Genomic DNA, 18235 nt, shown 5'->3' with positions numbered 1-18235 from the left:
TTATCCTGTATTATACTCCAGAGCTGCGCTCACTATTCTGCTGGTACAGTCACTGTGTACATACATTACATTACTTATCCTGTATTATACTCCAGAGCTGCGCTCACTATTCTGCTGGTACAGTCACTGTGTACATACATTACATTACTTATCCTGTATTATACTCCAGAGCTGCACTCACTATTCTGCTGGTGCAGTCACTGTGTACATACATTACATTACTTATCCTGTATTATACTCCAGAGCTGCGCTCACTATTCTGCTGGTACAGTCACTGTGTACATACATTACATTACTTATCCTGTATTATACTCCAGAGCTGCGCTCACTATTCTGCTGGTGCAGTCACTGTGTACATACATTACATTACTTATCCTGTATTATACTCCAGAGCTGCGCTCACTATTCTGCTGGTACAGTCACTGTGTACATACATTACTTGTCCTGTATTATACTCCAGAGCTGCGCTCACTATTCTGCTGGTACAGTCACTGTGTACATACATTACTTATCCTGTATTATACTCCAGAGCTGCGCTCACTATTCTGCTGGTACAGTCACTGTGTACATACATTACATTACTTATCCTGTATTATACTCCAGAGCTGCGCTCACTATTCTGCTGGTGCAGTGGCTGTGTATTATACACCAGAGCTGTACTGGTAGATCTCGCACATGCTCCCTTTTAGCAGACATTATATACATTGCCTATACCTCTGTGCCCGCGGTGATGTTTTGCAGCATTGTGTAGTGAAGTGAGGACAGCGCTGCTTACTCTCTCCTGTTCTATAAGACTGAAGCCATTTTGGCGATCTGCAATTACCAGCTGGCTATTCTAGTACCCCTGTGTGTGGGTGTATTAGAAGCAGCGGATGGCGGTGCCAGCGCTCCACAATATTGCTCTGGGAATGTATCTGGCACCTTCCTGCGCTGCACGGGAAATGAAAACATACATTGGGTTTATAGAGAATGATGTCCACTTCCACTAGACGCCCCCGAGATTTCCACAATTAGCAGACGCTGAAGGATCCAGGACGGGCACACAGCCATCTCACATTGCTAGAAAGTTCTGTTCCTAGGAAAGCTGGGTGATGGCCAAACAGATATGCCAAGTTTTGCTGGGATAACCCTTGAACTGTGCCCATAACTGCCTTAGGACTACAACCACCATCATTGCAGACATATTGGGGAGATCTATCCTGCCTCAGTTTCCTAGCGTACACTCGATGAAAGCTGCAAATCTGTGCACAAGTCCGTATTTTGTATAAAATTTTCGCTGCGAGGGAGTGCGGCTATGAAATTGATGATCATTTATGCCAGTAAGAGATGACGTAGACTTCAGCGCAGGCGCACCGGAAAACTCAAATCTTCAAGGCTACTCTGGACGGAAGTCAATGTAGATAATGAAACGTCGCATAGTCAACGCCCACACATCCTGCGCCACCAATGGACTGTGTTTGGTGTCCCGAAAAAAGAACCCCCCCTTTCCCCAATAAAGTGCCTGTGTAAGAGGCCTAAACCTGGCACTCTCAGGATGTAAGTCATGTCAAGGCCTGAGGTAAACAAAGTAGGCTTCATATATCAAAGCCATATCTCTAGGCCTCGTCTCCCATAGAAACCAACTACAGGGCAGAATATAAAATGAAAGCTGAGCTCTGACTGGTTATTATGGGCAACAAGGCTAGTTTTACCTGGTGGGCTTAGTTCACACGGGGGGGGCGGCAGCGCGAATTTTGGCGCAGAGAGTGACGCGGGGAGCCGCGTTACTCTTGGGTCAAAACTCGCCTGCCACGACTATTGCCGCTTCCCCCTCCGGAGCTGGCTCAAGTGAATGGGTCAACACTGAAGGTTGCTGTGGCTCAACGAGCCGTGGAAGCCGCTTGAAGAAAGGACAGTCCGCTTTTTTCCATGAGCAGCTCACGGAAAAAAGTAGCCTGGCGGTCTCCCATAGACCACCATTGTGAGGGGGCGAATTATGACGTGGATTACGCGCCATAATCCGCTCACTTAGTGCCCGTGTGAATGAATCCGTAGAAAGTTTTGATAGAAGACCCTCATGGATTTTTTAGCGTGTGGTCAGACCAAGTCACTAAAATAAATCGAAAAATTCTCCCTGGTGACCGGATTGATCTCCCTAGCCACATCAATTCTGCCAAGACTGATTCCTCCACCATCACACAGTCCGCTACTGCCGGGCAGAGAATATGGTGGACGTTACGTAGCGATGGCGTCCTGTCAGGACAGACGCTGGAAGCCATAGTACGCCACTTGTCTGACCAGCAGAGGGCGCAGTATAAGAGCAGATTATGTAGCGGTGAGGCCCTGCCTGCTGTGACTACTGGGGGTAAACAGGGGAGGAAAGGACGCGAATACAACTTTCTTTTACTCCTTGGCAAAGTTTACTATTTTCCTTAATGTGCGTCCCCGTCACACGTGAAATAATGACGGCTTCTTAACCAGTTCTACAACCAGTATAAATAGACTGTGGGGAATGATAAAAGAAACCCTCATTACCGAGACCCCATAAGGTCCTTGCCGTGACGCTGACGTGACACGGTGAAGACGCGCACATGCTCTTTGTAATTAAACCCACTAGAACAATACCAATGTCTAGGTTACCGAGAGTGGGCGTCAAGTAAGTAGCGAGAAGTGTAAATCTACGGGCGTGGGCGCGTTATGACACATAGTAATTTGCAACCTGTGCTTTTATTCAGACTGCGCAGCTCTCTTATTGGCGATGACAGATTGGGGTTATTCGGGATTTTAATAGCTGCTGACCTGAAATAACATTCCCTGCTCAGGAACATCTTCCCGAAGAAGAAAAAAAAAAAAAAAGTTTCAAAGATAATGCCAACTTTTCTTAGAAGACGTCGCTGCTGGTCTGAACCGTATGTTCTCAGACGCTGCTCAATATTCATCGTATACTCCATTTAGGGCTCCAGTCCCTACCAAAGCTGCATTTAATTCTCTTGGAATCATTCATTAGTTATTGGTTTCGCCAGGATGTTCTGCGACGATTCAACATCTGGTGCAGACACTAAAGCAAAAATGGCAAGTCTGGTTGGGACCACAAAGAGCGCAAGGGAAGGCTGGATCACAATTTAGGATTTTCATGTGCAAGCGGCTCCCTTGCAGTCATGTGACGCTCCCCCGTTTTAAGCGGTGAGTGAGTCACATGACTGCAGCGTCAGACTACGCAGGGTTTATTTGGAAACCCATTGGGCTGCAGAGCTGTATACACAAGAAGGTTAAATCTCAATTCATTTTAAAAATCCTACCAAAATTTTTTTTCACTCCCCCGTTAACCTCTACAGATATGACTGACCATGAAACGCGGCGTGTACCTCTTTAAGCTGGTCGGAGCTCCCCCAGGACGCAGAGCGCTGATGGCTTTTCTTCTCGGTGCTCTCTTCTCCCCAGGAGCTCGGGGTCTGCAAAAAAAGCAAAAAGGGTTAATAAGTCTCAACAGACATCATAACAGTCGGCACGCGAGACAGAATACAGGACACAACCCAGCAGGCTGCAGAACGGTGCACCAACATTAGGAGGATGTTCTTAAAGGGGTATCCCATCTTATAACATGATGGCTTATTATTAGGGATAAGAGATGAGCAAATACTACTCGAAACGGTTGTTTCGAATAGCACACTCCCATAGAAATGAGTGGATGCAGCCGGCACGCAGCCAGAGCCGGCCGCTTAACCCCCTGCGCGCCGGCTGCGTCCATTCATTCCTATTGGAGCATGCTATTCAAAACAGCTGTTTCAAATAGTATTCGCTCATCTCTACTAGGGATGGCTTATAGGGGAAGGTCCTACTTTAGGGACCCGGGGCCCATGCTGATCAGAGAGACTGCTGTGCTGGTATAGAGCTGAACCTCTTCTAAGGCTCACATTTGGGTAAGAGTGTCACCGTGCACACCTTGGTTTGCCCCTACAGCGACTTTAACCATCAGTGGCAACTTCTCCATAAATATCCAGGAGGAACAACAGAGGAATGGAAAACTTATAACAAATAAAAATAATATACGCTACAGAATTAGTAAAAGGAGCAGACAGACATGTCATAGGCCGAGTGCAGGGTTGTAGAGGGAGGAGCATGGACTGTACTTTTTAATCAAACAGGTCATGTCCCGCCCCCTCAAGCATAAATCCATCTGGTCTGGAGTTTCCCTTTAAGCCCCCGGTGAAGTTCTGCTTTAGTGACTGCGGCCAATACTGGTCGGCAATCAATAAGACAAAGGGTAAGAAGTCGCCCTTTTCTGTTCTGGCCTTTTCTAAGTCACCCAAGCCTGCACTACACGGTAATAGTAACCGGGTGAGATCTGCAGCGGCTCCCGCTGTGCACGGCAGCGTCCAAGAGCAGACATTCTAGCTGCAGCGGCGTGCATTAAACATGTAACAGGGGAGACTGGGTGCAATGCAAGAGGCGGCGGGGGCTGCACAACGCCCCACTGCTATTCTATTACTAATTGTGAGCCCACGTGAAATATTAAAGAAGCCTCTCAAGTCACTAAAACATTGTCACAAAGTTTCTGTGTATGTGCACTGACAGGGGTAATGGGTGAACCGGTCACACCTCCATGGGGAGCCCGTAATGCAGAGGTCTGGTGATTAGGCCAAAGGGATAGGAAGAATCTCTTTATAATATAGATCAGAGCCTGGCCCTTTAAGAAAAGCGCTGAATGGTGTATCCTGGGGCAATAGAGGGGCGGGTGTATTGTTCAGGACCCCTCAGGCACATCCACTATATAAAGGTCTGCAGGATATAAGGTATTAAAGGAGTTTTCCAAAAATTTATATAGGACTGACAATTATTAGATAGTTGAAGAGCTTGAAACATTTGGGTGAGCCCTGCGGCGTCTTCGCTAAATACAGCGCCGTACATCGTATTGTGACTGTGCACGGTATTACAGCTCAGCCTCAGGTGCACGGGACCAGGTCATGCCAACACAGGACAAAACGTCAGCAGGGTCACTGGCATCCTTACAGGAATTAGGCAGGCCCTTACACGGTTTGGCGCACATTCTGGCCACATGAAGTCGCCATCGCTCACGTAATCCCCAACCATACAGACAGGAGGCGCAGGGGCGGCAGCAGACCTTACCTGGGTGGCTTTATCATTCATACATAAGGGGTAGTGAACATGAGGGTCCCGAGGCCAATGGCCGCTCAGGTATGGTCCAGTTATGGTGTCCAGGGAAGAAGTCCGCCTGATGGTGCCGGATGGTCGCAGGTGATGTGAATTTGACCGGTCAGCTGAGGAATGAATAAAGCAATAAGCACATTAGGTGATGGTCACACCCGTCTGAAGTCTCCACATCCCCCCTGACAACATTAACAAGTCTTTATAATATTTTAATATTGGAAAAGTTTTCAATGAGATCGGATCAGTTTCTTGGAAAGATTTGTGTGGCTGCCAATACAACTCCCACCGGAAATGGAGTCTAACTTTTCCATAGTCCTGAGCGGAGTGGAAAGAGGGGTAAGGGTTAAAAAAAATAAAATGTAATAGCACTTTCTACAAAGGAGTCTTAGAGAGCAGAAGTGTGCCCCGGGCATGCATAGTCATAACATGGGGTCGGGGGATATGCTGGGAGTGAATACCCATTTAAGCTCTGCGGTGTTGTAATGGTGGCCTTACTGCTTGTCACTCAGCTCTCACATCTACCGGGCTGCATACGGGGTCACAGGCACGGGCCGCACACGGGGCCACAGGCGCGGGCCGCATACAGGGGAGCGGTCTGCACACAGGGCCACAGGCGCGGGCTGCATACAGGGGAGCGGTCTGCACACAGGGCCACAGGCACGGGCCGCATACAGGGGAGCGGTCTGCACACAGGGCCACAGGCGCGGGCTGCATACAGGGGAGCGGGCCGCACACAGGGCCACAGGCGCGGGCTGCATACAGGAGAGCGGTCTGCACACAGGGCCACAGGCGCGGGCTGCATACAGGGGAGCGGGCCGCACACAGGGCCACAGGCGCGGGCTGCATACAGGGCAGCGGTCCGCACACAGGGCCATAGGCGCGGGCTGCATACAGGGGAGCGGTCTGCACACAGGGCCACAGGCGCGGGCTGCATACAGGGGAGCGGTCTGCACACAGGGCCACAGTCGCGGGCTGCATACAGGGGAGCGGTCTGCACACAGGGCCACAGGCGCGGGCTGCATACAGGGGAGCGGGCCGCACACAGGGCCACAGGCGCGGGCTGCATACAGGGGAGCGGGCCGCACACAGGGCCACAGGCGCGGGCTGCATACAGGGGAGCGGTCTGCACACAGGGCCACAGGCGCGGGCTGCATACAGGGGAGCGGTCTGCACACAGGGCCATAGGCGCGGGCTGGACACACGTATTACTACAATTTAGCTCATATGCATGAAATTTAGCAAAAATAGGTAAAAATGCTTTGTAATGTAGAGGGAGTCATATTATAGACATGCTGGGTGACTCTGCGGATACCGACGGAAATATCTACAGCAGGCAGAGCTGCGAGGCCAGATAAGGGAAGCCAAACTAGGACACCAGAGACTGAGCCCCTGTCATGGAGGAGTCGCTGACCAACTGGGCTGTTTTCTATCGATTTCTATGGAAGCTCTTACTATCCAATAATCACTTAGCCAAGTGCATGCTGGGGGTTGTAGTTACTCCACAGCCCCAGGAGTGTTAAATAATTTGCCATAGAAGAACAGCTGATGGGGCGGCCATCTTGTCTGAGCTTCTCCTCTGCTCTAATAACAGCATTTAGTGATCTGCTTTACCGCACAGACCTGGGGATAGGAACGAATAGTCTGGAGCCGAGGTCTATGGAGCTTTTTCTAGACATGCTGAGTTCAGGAAGAGGGACGGGATAAGCTATGACATCATTTATTGTCAGTAGTGATGTCATCGTGACATATCTATAGAAGTGTTATCTCCTATTGTAATCCTGTCTGACGTAAAGGAGGCAACTGCTGCAAAGAATATCAGATTTTCCTACAAATTTAGTAGAACTTCTTGGACCCCTCTCGCTCGTCCTACAAGAAACTTCTCGCCATGTTTATTGAAAAAGGATTTACAAAATTTCTGATACTAAAGGTGCAAGAGCTCGAGAACAGGAAGGAAAGCGGATTAGTCACTAGTCGAGCAGTATTTCTTACGGGCACCCACGACATGCAAAAAGAGTGTGCGAAACGTAGAAGGCGATGCTCACACGGCGCTCCCCTGACTCACTCAATGCATTAAAGGGCCAGGAGCCCTAATAAGAGTGCGGCCGCGTTATAGAGGAGCGGCTCGTATCTGTCACACGGCAGGGGCTGAGCAATGGAGATAGGTGACCGAGTATTGATCACGGGGGTAGGGAGACACAGACTGTCACCGACTGATAACAGGGAACAATCGTGCTCGGACCAAGACTCAGCCCTTTAAGGGTACAGATAGGACAATTACTATAGCCCCATACTTCTAAGGGAAAACTGGAAGCGCCCCATGGAGGACGAGATGGTGCGGCACGGTTTTCACTGCATGGTTTTAGGGATAAACCGCGTGTCCCTTCAAAACAAACACGCCATAGGGCAGGGCAGAGGTGTTTGGCACATCATGGCTGCTCTATAGGGCCTCATCCCTTACAGATCCCACTGACTTCAGTCAGCTGCAGTACCAGCGCCGGCCACTATACGGGCCACTGAACCAACTGTCCAGCCCCATGTGTATATAGTATGACAACCTCCAGGCGGGGACCACCCATCCACCCCCACCAATCACATTTATGGTCTGTCCTAAGACTAGACCACAGGTTAAAGATTCCTTGCCATCCCCTTTAATTGCCGGTCCGGCTGCTACATTTACGTCACACCTCCTCCGCTTGCTCTCAGTGAATGGGAACATTTTATATCCAAAAACTGGGTCCCCGTCCTAATCTAATCCCGTCCTCAAAGCTGTAACGTTACCAGATTTCCTTGAAGGCGAGTTGACAGCTGGCACCAATTTCAGCAGGCAAAATCTGTACCAGTCTGAGGGCAGATCCCCCCAAAATAAAAAACACTAGCCATATATGCACACTGGTTGCAGCACTGCATCTCCATATATCTTGCATTCAGGAGTCTGGGAAAGTTGAATGACAACCACGTAATGGCAGCCATACTGATATCACCCAGCTTTCCCAGTCACAGATCCGGCAGATTAAAGTTGGTTCATTATTTTCAGAGGAAACACGTGCAATCCATCTCAGCCGCCAAGACGGTGCAGACAATCCACCGACCCCCATCTGCTCAGCAGATACTAACCCTACGTGCATTCTTCAGTTTGTTACCGAAACGCAAACACTATCCACTCCAGCTCTGCTCCATCCGTCAGCCCATCTTCTTCTCTGCAGGCTCCTCGGCGCGCCTAACGATTTTTTTTTCAAGGGCGGTATAACTTTATCTCTCGCCTGTGACCTCTCTTCCTTGGATTTCTTTTCGCACAGGCCTTGGTATAAATTTTCCACCCCAGAGGTGCCCCCTATTATTTTAGGCAGTTCGAGGCATGCCCTTGTGAAAACATCAGGCTGGAGCACGTGCCGACGTGGTAAATAATACCGCACGTACCGCTGACTGAACTGAGGCAATCATCTCTTCCTGGGAAAGCTGGGTGGCCGTTATTAGAAGGCCCAGGGGTCCTCACATAGATTACGGCACATGAGGCGCCTGCAGTCCCACGTTAGGAGTCCCATATTAGGAGCAATACAGTCTGTTCCCCTCCCCCCCAGGCTCTGCTGTGTGTATAAGACTTTAGGGCTTGTTCACACGTGGCAAACTTGATTCAAACATTTTATTTATCTGGAAGACTTTGCAGAAAGTTTCATCCTGCAAACATCTAGCAGGTGTTGCAATGTGTGAATATACGCTACGCAGGATGGAAGTGCTCGATCGCTGGGGATGGGGGGAGGGGGTCCCCTAGACAGACAGGTGGCGATCAGGGTGCCAGTCCATCCTAAACTAGATACCAACCACACCCATAATGTGAAAATCTGCAGCAGAATCTACAACTCCAGCCTGCAATGTGAACAGGGCCTAATACTATATAAGGAACAAGGCGTCACATATAGCGTAGTATTGACCGAGCACGATGGGAGGAACAGAAGCAGCTCATAAAATCAGAAACGCGCCTGCCTGTTAACCCCGCGAGCGCCCCGGCCATTAACATCTCATTACGATCGCTCGGCTGACGGCGGTTACAACCTCAACAACACACATAACACTGCCATAGTAACTGCATGGAGGACGAGGCAGAGGAAATGTGCAACCGCCGCCTAATGCAACCAGCCTGCAGAGTATTGCACAAGTGACAGCCTGCAGCCTCCGACAATACATAGAAGAGGAGAGGGGGAAAAAAGTGCACGGCGTGAACGGTGCCAATACTGTGCACAGCAGCCGGCAGGGGACATCGGTATATAGGGCCGAACACCTACACACGGCACATGGCATGGAAAATATGAAGTGTGACCGGGGGCCAAGAGCACAAGGTGTAGCCTGGTTATAGCAAGTCCTAGGGAGCGCTCACTAGAGGCGATCCAATATGGCTGCCCTACAGATCAACCCAAAACTTCTGGAGACTATGAGGCGCTCACTACGTATAAACGAATGGAAGACCCCAGTGCAAACTAGTACAGCCCACCTTGGGGGACCCCAGTGCGAACAGCACCCCAACAAGGAGGTAGTCCATGAGAACTAGGACAGAGCTCTACCCAAAGCCTAAAATCTGCAATTCTCAAACATTTGTTAAATATCCCCAACTATGTCACATCCCGTCCTGCCAAAAAACTGAGAAGCGTCTGCTCGGGGGAGTCTCCTTGGAGGGGTTACAGAGCGAGCTTCCTGAGGATACGGTTTGGCTTGTGGAACGTCTGTCCGCCATCTTCCATCTGGGGCGAGCCGTACTGCCAGGGTTATCGGGTCTCCAAGGAATCCACTGGGGCTGGTCACATCAATGGCCCTCAACATGGCTCTGGGGATGCAACTCAGACCCCCAGGGGCTTTAAGGAAGTCCATACTGAGGACCTATCTTTAAGGTGGGAGATCAATACCCATGACCCCCCCTCTGATCAGCTCTTTGAAGACGCCATGGCTCTCACGATTGCTGTGGCCTTTTTGCTACGTACCGATGACATCGCGTTCGTCACTTGGTGCATCAGCAGCTCAGTCCCATTCAAAGGATGGGGCTGAGCTGCAATACCAAGCACAGCCACTATACAATGTACAGCGCTGTGTCAGACCCCCACTGATCACAGACCCCAAAGATAGGTCATTGCTATACAAGACCTGGCTATGCAGGTGGGGTATTCGCACGCACATAATATCAGGACTCCCCAGGTGTCGCTACAAGGGCATGCTGGGAGTTGTAGTTTTGCAACACTGGTCGGTACGCATTTAAGATTAGGATTCTAATTCTGTGACAATTCTTTCAAAATCTATGAAAAGATAACCCCCCCCCCCCAATAGTACTCCTATACAACACCCCTCCGACGTGCCCGGCGCAGCGCCCGCCGCTCAGGCGACATTATAGAGCAGTTACGAAGCGCTCTCTGGTTTCACCGTGGTAAATAGGTCCCCGGGGTTTTATGAATGATGTCACTACGGCGTTACTAGAGACGGAGCCATGTGGGACTGAAGTCAGAGCCGCGGCGGCGAAATAACAAGGCAAACCCAAGACGGTATACAAAAGGAGAGAGATGCAGCAGAGCCGAGTAGGCGAGCTGCTTATTCAGTGAACTCCATGACACTACAACGCTGCGGCTTTACGTGGGACTGCAGCGCGGCAAGCAGATGACAAACTGAGCTCTGCTATACCGCAGGTTATCTGATGGTCAACTGCTTGCTCTCCCACCATAGTTAGTTCAGATAGTGCGGGGGAGAGCAGAGTTACACATGGAAAGCCAGAGATGACATTGTTAGGGTGCATGCACACTACGTAACGCCGGGCGTGTATGAGAGCCGTACACGCCGGCATTACGGCAGACTGCCGAACACTTCCCATTCACTTCAATGGGAGCGCTCGTAACAGCGGCGTTTACGAGCGCTCCCATTGAAGTGAATGGGAAGTGTTCGGCAGTCTGCCGTAATGCCGGCGTGTACGGCTCTCATACACGCCCGGCGTTACGTAGTGTGCATGCACCCTTATATGACAGATGTAGCAGAGCTGAGCTTGTCTGTCCTCATCTTAAGAAGTCGCCCCTATACATAGGAAAGAGGAGAACCTACAAAACAGTGCAGAGATGTAGCAGATTCCAGTTTGTCAATGGTTTCCCATGTGTCCTTCCTATGGGAACCCACGCTAACTATCATATGCGTGGGGACAGATATAGCAAAGCCAAACCGGTAGTCATCCCCAATCTCAGGATTTCCATAGCACAATGCAGTGCGAGAGTTAAATAACAGGCTCGGCTCTGCTACATCTGTACAAAACTTATTTCTGCAGACTCCTGTAATAAGACAAACAGGCAGGCACGGCCGCCATGAATGAACCCGACACTACTTGTGTCATCACCTCAAGGGCCTTCACGGAGGCTTAAAGGAGCAGCGCGGTCAGGGGCGAGGAAAGCCGTACACCATGCGGCAAACACACAGCAGAGCTGTAATCCTACTCGGCCAAGACGGACTCCGCTCACTACCTGCTGGTCAGCTCAATATCCAGAGGAAGCGGAGCTAGGAGGTGCCGTCTGGAGCTGGTCACTGGATGGGACGACGACACACGAGGTGGAGCACAAGACGCTGCGGTCGATCCTGATTTTTTTTTTTCAAGGTGCTGTAAAGTAGCGGTACACTGGACAATCCTCTCGGTAACTCTAGAGCAGTGACCTCCAACCTATGGCCCTCCAGCTGTTGCAGAACTACAACTCCCAGCATGCCTTGACAGCCTGTAGCTGTTAGGGAACGCTGAGAGTTGCACCATCACAACAGCTGGCGCGCCACAAGCGGAAGGCTACTGCTCTAGAACGAAACCCAGTCTGATATGTGCTGACAGACCCACAAGGACTAGAGCAGGGGTAGGGAACGTACGGCTCTCCAGCTGTTGCAAAACTACAACTCCCAGCATGCATACTGGCTCTGCTGTTCTTGGAACTCCCATGGAAGGGAATGGAGAATGTTGGGAGTTGTAGTTTCACAGCAGCTGGAGAGCCGAAGGTTCCCTACCCCTGGACTAGAGCCTACTCTGGACCTAGAAGAACAAGCACGGACGGACATTACAATTGTCAGAGCCACCACTTGTGCCTTATCTAGAACTACCACGGCCTGACTTGCCCTTGAATTAAAAGTGGCAGGTTTCACAGTGCAAATGTTCTAGAATTTCAGGTGCATGAACACTGTCTGGAACCAAGTGATCTGCAAGGTCCGCCAGCCCTGTTCTAGTACTACAGCCACAGATGTGCACGTTTCTACAAACCCATACGGACCCTAAAAACACAGGGATAACTGGCTCTAGAGCAGCCGTTCCCAACATGTTGTACACCTGTTGCAAAACTGCCATTTCCAACATGACGACATCTGCAGTCTCTTCGGCCACTTGGGCATGCTGGGTGTAGTAGTCTGCCAACAGTTAGAGCCTCCTGATTCCCTACCCAGTCCTGTTCTAGAACTACAAGTTCATGACCTGCCCCTTGTCACATCCCCATACTGACATTAATGTGCAAATGCCTGCTTTAGAATCAGCCAATACTGACCCACACGGGTCAGCACCGTAATATCCCCCAGCTCTAGAATGAAGCTGCACATCATTGCAGAATCAGAACTACTCCAAGTACGTGCACTGCTCTCTAGCCCAGTTCTACAACTTAAAAGTCTCACCCATGCCCTGAAACCACAGGATCACCACATTCTAGACCGGCAGTCCCCAGACCTGTCATTTCCCCATGTTTTGCAAAACTGCTGCAGACAACCACAGGCTCTCAAGGCATGCTGGGTGTAGTAGTTTTGCAAGTGGCAGAGCTTTACGTTACAAATTCCTGCACGGTTCTAGACGTTCCTGACCTGCCCTTGAACTACAAGGAATAAGCATCTACTCCACACCTCTAGATCCTACCACACCTACACTTTGTGCCATGTCCGTCAGCTCCTGCAAAACTACTATTCCCAGCATGCTATGAGAACTGCAGGCTCTAAGGGCATGATGGGTGTAGTAGTTTTGGAGAGTCACAGCCTTTACAAAGAGAACCTTCACACGTTTTGATGATAGGAGCCTATAAACCCCCCGAAGTACATCCTCAGACTACCCTGAAAACCCCTTTAAGAAGACCACCAATCTAGACATCAAGTGCCAGCATCAGCAAAACTGAGTTGAGCTTACAGGGCCAGCCCTGCTCTAGAACAAGGGCAGCATGAGTGTGCATTGCTCCAGGCAAATTCTAGAACTTAAAAAGTACCAGTTGGGCCTTGTAAACACAAAGTCAGCTCACGTTCTAGACCCGTGCCACCCAGCTTGTGTTTTTCTAGCTGTTGCAAAACTACTACTCTCAGCATTCTCAGACAATCACGGGTTCTCATGCCATGCTGGATGTAGTAGTTTTGCAATAGTTAGAGCTGTGCAGATATTGTTAATTTTGAGCCCTCCAAGTCTAAAAGTTCCTGCCCTTGCGCTGAAAGGAGCCAGTATCTACTGCAATCTGCTAGGGCCTACCACACCTACACTTCGGTCCCATGTGGTTTTTCAAATGTTGCAAAACTACTACTCCCAGCATGCTATGAAAGCTGCAAGCTCTCAGGGCATACTTGGTGTAGTAGTGTTGCAGCAGTTGGAAAGCCACAGGTTAAGGAACACTATTCTAGACCTCCGGATCACAATAGAATCGTGTATGGAGACTGCCCTGCGTCAGTGCAATGCATCTGCTCTGGAGCAAGGGCCACACTGCCCTGGTATCACAAGCGGGTGCACTGCTCCATAATTCAGCTGGCAGGTTCTAGAACCTCAGGCAAGTCTGCTCAGGAACCAGGCGAGATAAGCTGGGCTACAAAGGCCTGCACTGCTCTAGAACCACATGTGCACTAGGCAAGTTCTAGAAGTTCACACACCAGCTGTGCTCTGGAGACCCAAGGTCAGCACATGTTCTAGGCCAGTGGTGCCCAGTCTGTGGCTTCCAGCTGTTGCAAAACTACTCCTCCCATCGTGCTCGGACCACTGCATGCTGGGAGTAGTAGTTTTGCAGCAGTTGGAGGGCCACAGGCTGGGGACTACTGCTCTACAACTTCTGTAGGAGTAATAGCCCCATCCTGGGTGTAGTAGTCATCAGCAGGCTGGAGAGGAGCGCTCTAGAACTCGTGCTCTAGAACCTCGGCCAGCAGATGGAGGCTGTGTCCGTGCGCTCGGCGCCATGCTGACCTCACAGGGGGTAACACGAGCGGCTGCCGCTCACCTCTGCTCCCGGGGGACGCCGCGTTCCTCCTGTCCGGGGACGTGCTCCTCCTCCTCCGGGGGGTTCTGGCCGCCTCAGGACTGCTGTGAGGCGGAGGGAGCAGCGGAGAAGGTGGGGAAGGACTCGGGGGCCCCGGCTCGGTGTTACTCCCCACAGAGGCGGACGGGGAGCGGCTGGGGCTGCTCTGCAGGAGCTGGTAGGGCACGGTGGCCCGGATGGGCTGAAGGAGTCGTGCTGAGCCGTTCGGAGGAGAGCCGGAGCCGCGCTTCACTCGGGGGTGAGTGGAAGACATGACGGCGGCGAGATGCACGGTGTCCCCCGCCACCGCCGGTGACGCAGCTCCTCCGCGGCCCCCGAATGGCCGGCGACTGTCACACAGCGGCGAGGAGGAAAGGGGCGGCGCTCACGGCGGCAGGCGGCGCGTCATAGCCAATCCGAGGGCGGATTCAAATATTGACGTAGAACATCCAGCCAATGAGAGGGAAGCGAGGAGAGAGGGGCGGAGCCGAGTGGAGGTTGTAGCGTAAAATAGTTCAATGACGTCAGCAAAATAAGCAGGAGGTTTAATACTTACAAGTAATATGTATAGTGCGCGGGATGGGACAGGTCCTGCACATATTGTATATAACATACTATACACATGTCCTGCACATATCACATACGTATACAACATACTATACACATGTCCTGCACATATCACATACGTATATAACATACTATACACATGTCCTGCACATATCACATACGTATACAACATACTATACACATGTCCTGCACATATCACATACGTATATAACATACTATACACATGTCCTGCACATATCACATACGTATATAACATACTACACACATGCCCTGCACATATCACATACGTATATAACATACTATACACATGTCCTGCACATATCACATACGTATATAACATACTACACACATGCCCTGCACATATCACATACGTATATAACATACTATACACATGTCCTGCACATATCACATACGTATATAACATACTACACACATGCCCTGCACATATCACATACGTATATAACATACTATACACATGTCCTGCACATATCACATACGTATATAACATACTACACACATGCCCTGCACATATCACATACGTATATAACATACTATACACATATATAACATGTCCTGCACTAATGACATACATATCTAACATACTATACATATATATAACATGTACTACACATAGTATACCATATATAACATGTCCTGTAGATACTACATATCTATAGAACATTATTATTACTTATTATGCTTACTTATATAGCGCCATCATATTCCACAGCGCTTTACAGACATTGACAGTCACTGTCCCATATAGGGCTCACAATCTATATTCCCTATCAGTATGTATACATCAGTATGTACGCAAACATGGGGAGAACATACAAACTCCTTGCAGATGTTGTCCTTGGCAGGATTTAAACCTAGGACTCAGGCAAGGCTGCATTGCTAACCACTGAGCCACCATAGAACATGTCCTGCACGTACTACATACATATATAACATGTCCTGCACATACTACATACATATATAACATGTCCTGCACATACTACATATATATAATATGTCCTGCACATAGTACATACATATATAACATGTCCTGCACATATATAACATGTCCTGCACATACTACATACATATATAACATGTCCTGCACATACTACATATCTAACATGTCCTGCACATACTACATACATATACAGTATAACATACTATGCACATATATATCATGTCCTGCACATACTATACACATATATAATATGTCATGCACATACCACACACATATATAACTTTTCCTTCACACTCCGTACACTTATATAATATGTCTTGCACATAATGTACACGTATAGATCATGTTCTGCACATCGTTTACACCTATATAACATGTCCTGCACATAATATACTCTTATATAACATATCTTTTTCCTCTTAGCACTGTGGCTATTTACTCCTATAGCTGCCTCTGTTAAAGCCTAGTTGGTAATATATACAATGTAGAGTGTAATGTTAATACTCAGAGTAGGCCTCACTTATTTAAACCATCTACTAGGCCTCGTTGCCTATAACAACCAATCACAGCTCAGCTTTCATTTCTTAAACAGATGTCGAACAATGAAAGCTACACTGTGATTGGTTGTTATGAGCAATATGGCTGGTTCGTCCATTACAGGGGTTGTGCCATTGTGGACATTACTGGGGCTCCATCGCCAGAGGTTACTGTCCTGGCAGCGCCATAGTGTGGTCAGACAGGCAGGGCGGCGCTCCATTCACACGGGGGCCGTTTGTACAGACCAGTACCCTGTCCTCTGCACCACGTTGTCATCAGTAGTGCAGCCTCAGGCTTTGGGCCTGCTCAGACCAGTAATTTAGCGCAGAAATAAGATATTAATAAATGGTTTTCACATGTTAAATTCACACAAATTAAGCTTTCTATCTGTTTCTAGTTCTTCTCCTTTAAGCGTAAGCCGCTGAAGCCATAAATCTTACTGCTGCTTCATGGAATTTTAATTTTCAGGAGACCGTTCCTAAAATGGCTGATAAATGTAGGTGGTACATATTTAATGAGGATTTCTGAGAGTGGTGAATGTACAGAACGCACGTCCCGTCACATCCATTTATTATAGGACATTGGATGGGCCTGTCACCGCCAGATGCGTGGCAGCGGTATAATAATCTCAGCAGGGAAAGCAGCGCAGAGCGGCGTCATGTATCATCTATATAATTATTATTAGTCATCGGCTATAGAATAAGAACAGGTAGGAACGCTGCAAAATGTTCTGCTGCTCCTCACTTATATACACAGCATATACTGCATATATACACAGGACATATATCTATATATCAGTGGTGGAACTAGGAATGGCGGGGCCCCGTGGTGAACTTTTGACATGGGGCCTCCCCCCTTCCTGACCGACACCGAAGACCTCGACCGACCCCCTGCCGCATTCCTGCGCGCTCTGTTATGCCCCATAGTGACCCCTGCACACAGTATTATGCCCCATAGTGGCCCCTGCACACAGTATTATGTCCCTTACTGGCCCCTGCACACAGTATTACGTCCCATAGTGACCCCTGCACACAGTATTATGTCCCATAGTGGCTCCTGCTCACAGTATTATGTCCCATAGTGGCTCCTGCACACAGTATTATGCCCCATAGTGGCCCCTGTACACAGTATTATGCCCATAGTGGCCCTTGCACACAGTATTATGCCCATAGTGGCCCTTGCACACAGTATTATGTCCCCATAGTGGTCCCTGCACACAGTATTATGCCCATAGTGGCCCCTGCACACAGTATTATGCCCATAGTGGCCCCTGCACACAGTATTATGCCCATAGTGGCCCCTGCAAACAGTATTATGCCCCATAGTGGCTCCTGTACACAGTATTATGCCCATAGTGGCCCCTGCACACAGTATTATGCCCCATAGTGGCCCCTGCACACAGTATTATGTCCCCATAGTGGTCCCTGCACACAGTATTATGCCCATAGTGGCCCCTGCACACAGTATTATGCCCCATAGTGGCCCCTGCACACAGTATTATGTCCCCATAGTGGCCCCTGCACACAGTATTATGTCCCCATAGTGGCCCCTGCACACAGTATTATGCCCCATAGTGGCCCCTGCACACAGTATTATGTCCCCATAGTGGTCCCTGCACACAGTATTATGCCCATAGTGGCCCCTGCACACAGTAGTATACCCCATAGTGGCCCCTGCACACAGTATTATGCCCCATAGTGGCCCTTGCACACAGTATTATGCCCTATTGTATATCATATGTATATACTGTCTAAATACCCATTAATGGGGTATTCCGGTCACAACAATCTAC

General features: G+C 49.4%; 1 protein-coding gene across 1 annotated transcript in view; it reads right to left on the bottom strand.

Moving 5' to 3' along the window:
- The window catches only part of GLCCI1 (glucocorticoid induced 1), a 28474-nt gene extending 13730 nt beyond the window's left edge, over nt 1–14744 (bottom strand). The window contains exons 1-3 of the mRNA XM_075271784.1: nt 14364–14744; nt 5107–5258; nt 3345–3431 (exon numbers count right to left, since the gene is read on the bottom strand). Coding sequence (XP_075127885.1) covers nt 3345–3431; nt 5107–5258; nt 14364–14655 — 531 coding nt within the window. The 5' untranslated portion in view covers nt 14656–14744. The remainder of the gene's footprint in view (nt 1–3344; nt 3432–5106; nt 5259–14363) is intronic.
- Nucleotides 14745–18235: the final 3491 nt, after the last annotated feature.

The sequence above is a fragment of the Leptodactylus fuscus genome, chromosome 4 (genome assembly GCF_031893055.1).
Source record: "Leptodactylus fuscus isolate aLepFus1 chromosome 4, aLepFus1.hap2, whole genome shotgun sequence".
In the NCBI taxonomy this organism is placed as follows: Eukaryota; Metazoa; Chordata; class Amphibia; order Anura; family Leptodactylidae; genus Leptodactylus; species Leptodactylus fuscus.
Note: the sequence above shows the minus strand (reverse complement) of the source record. Positions and strands in the feature narration are given on the sequence as shown.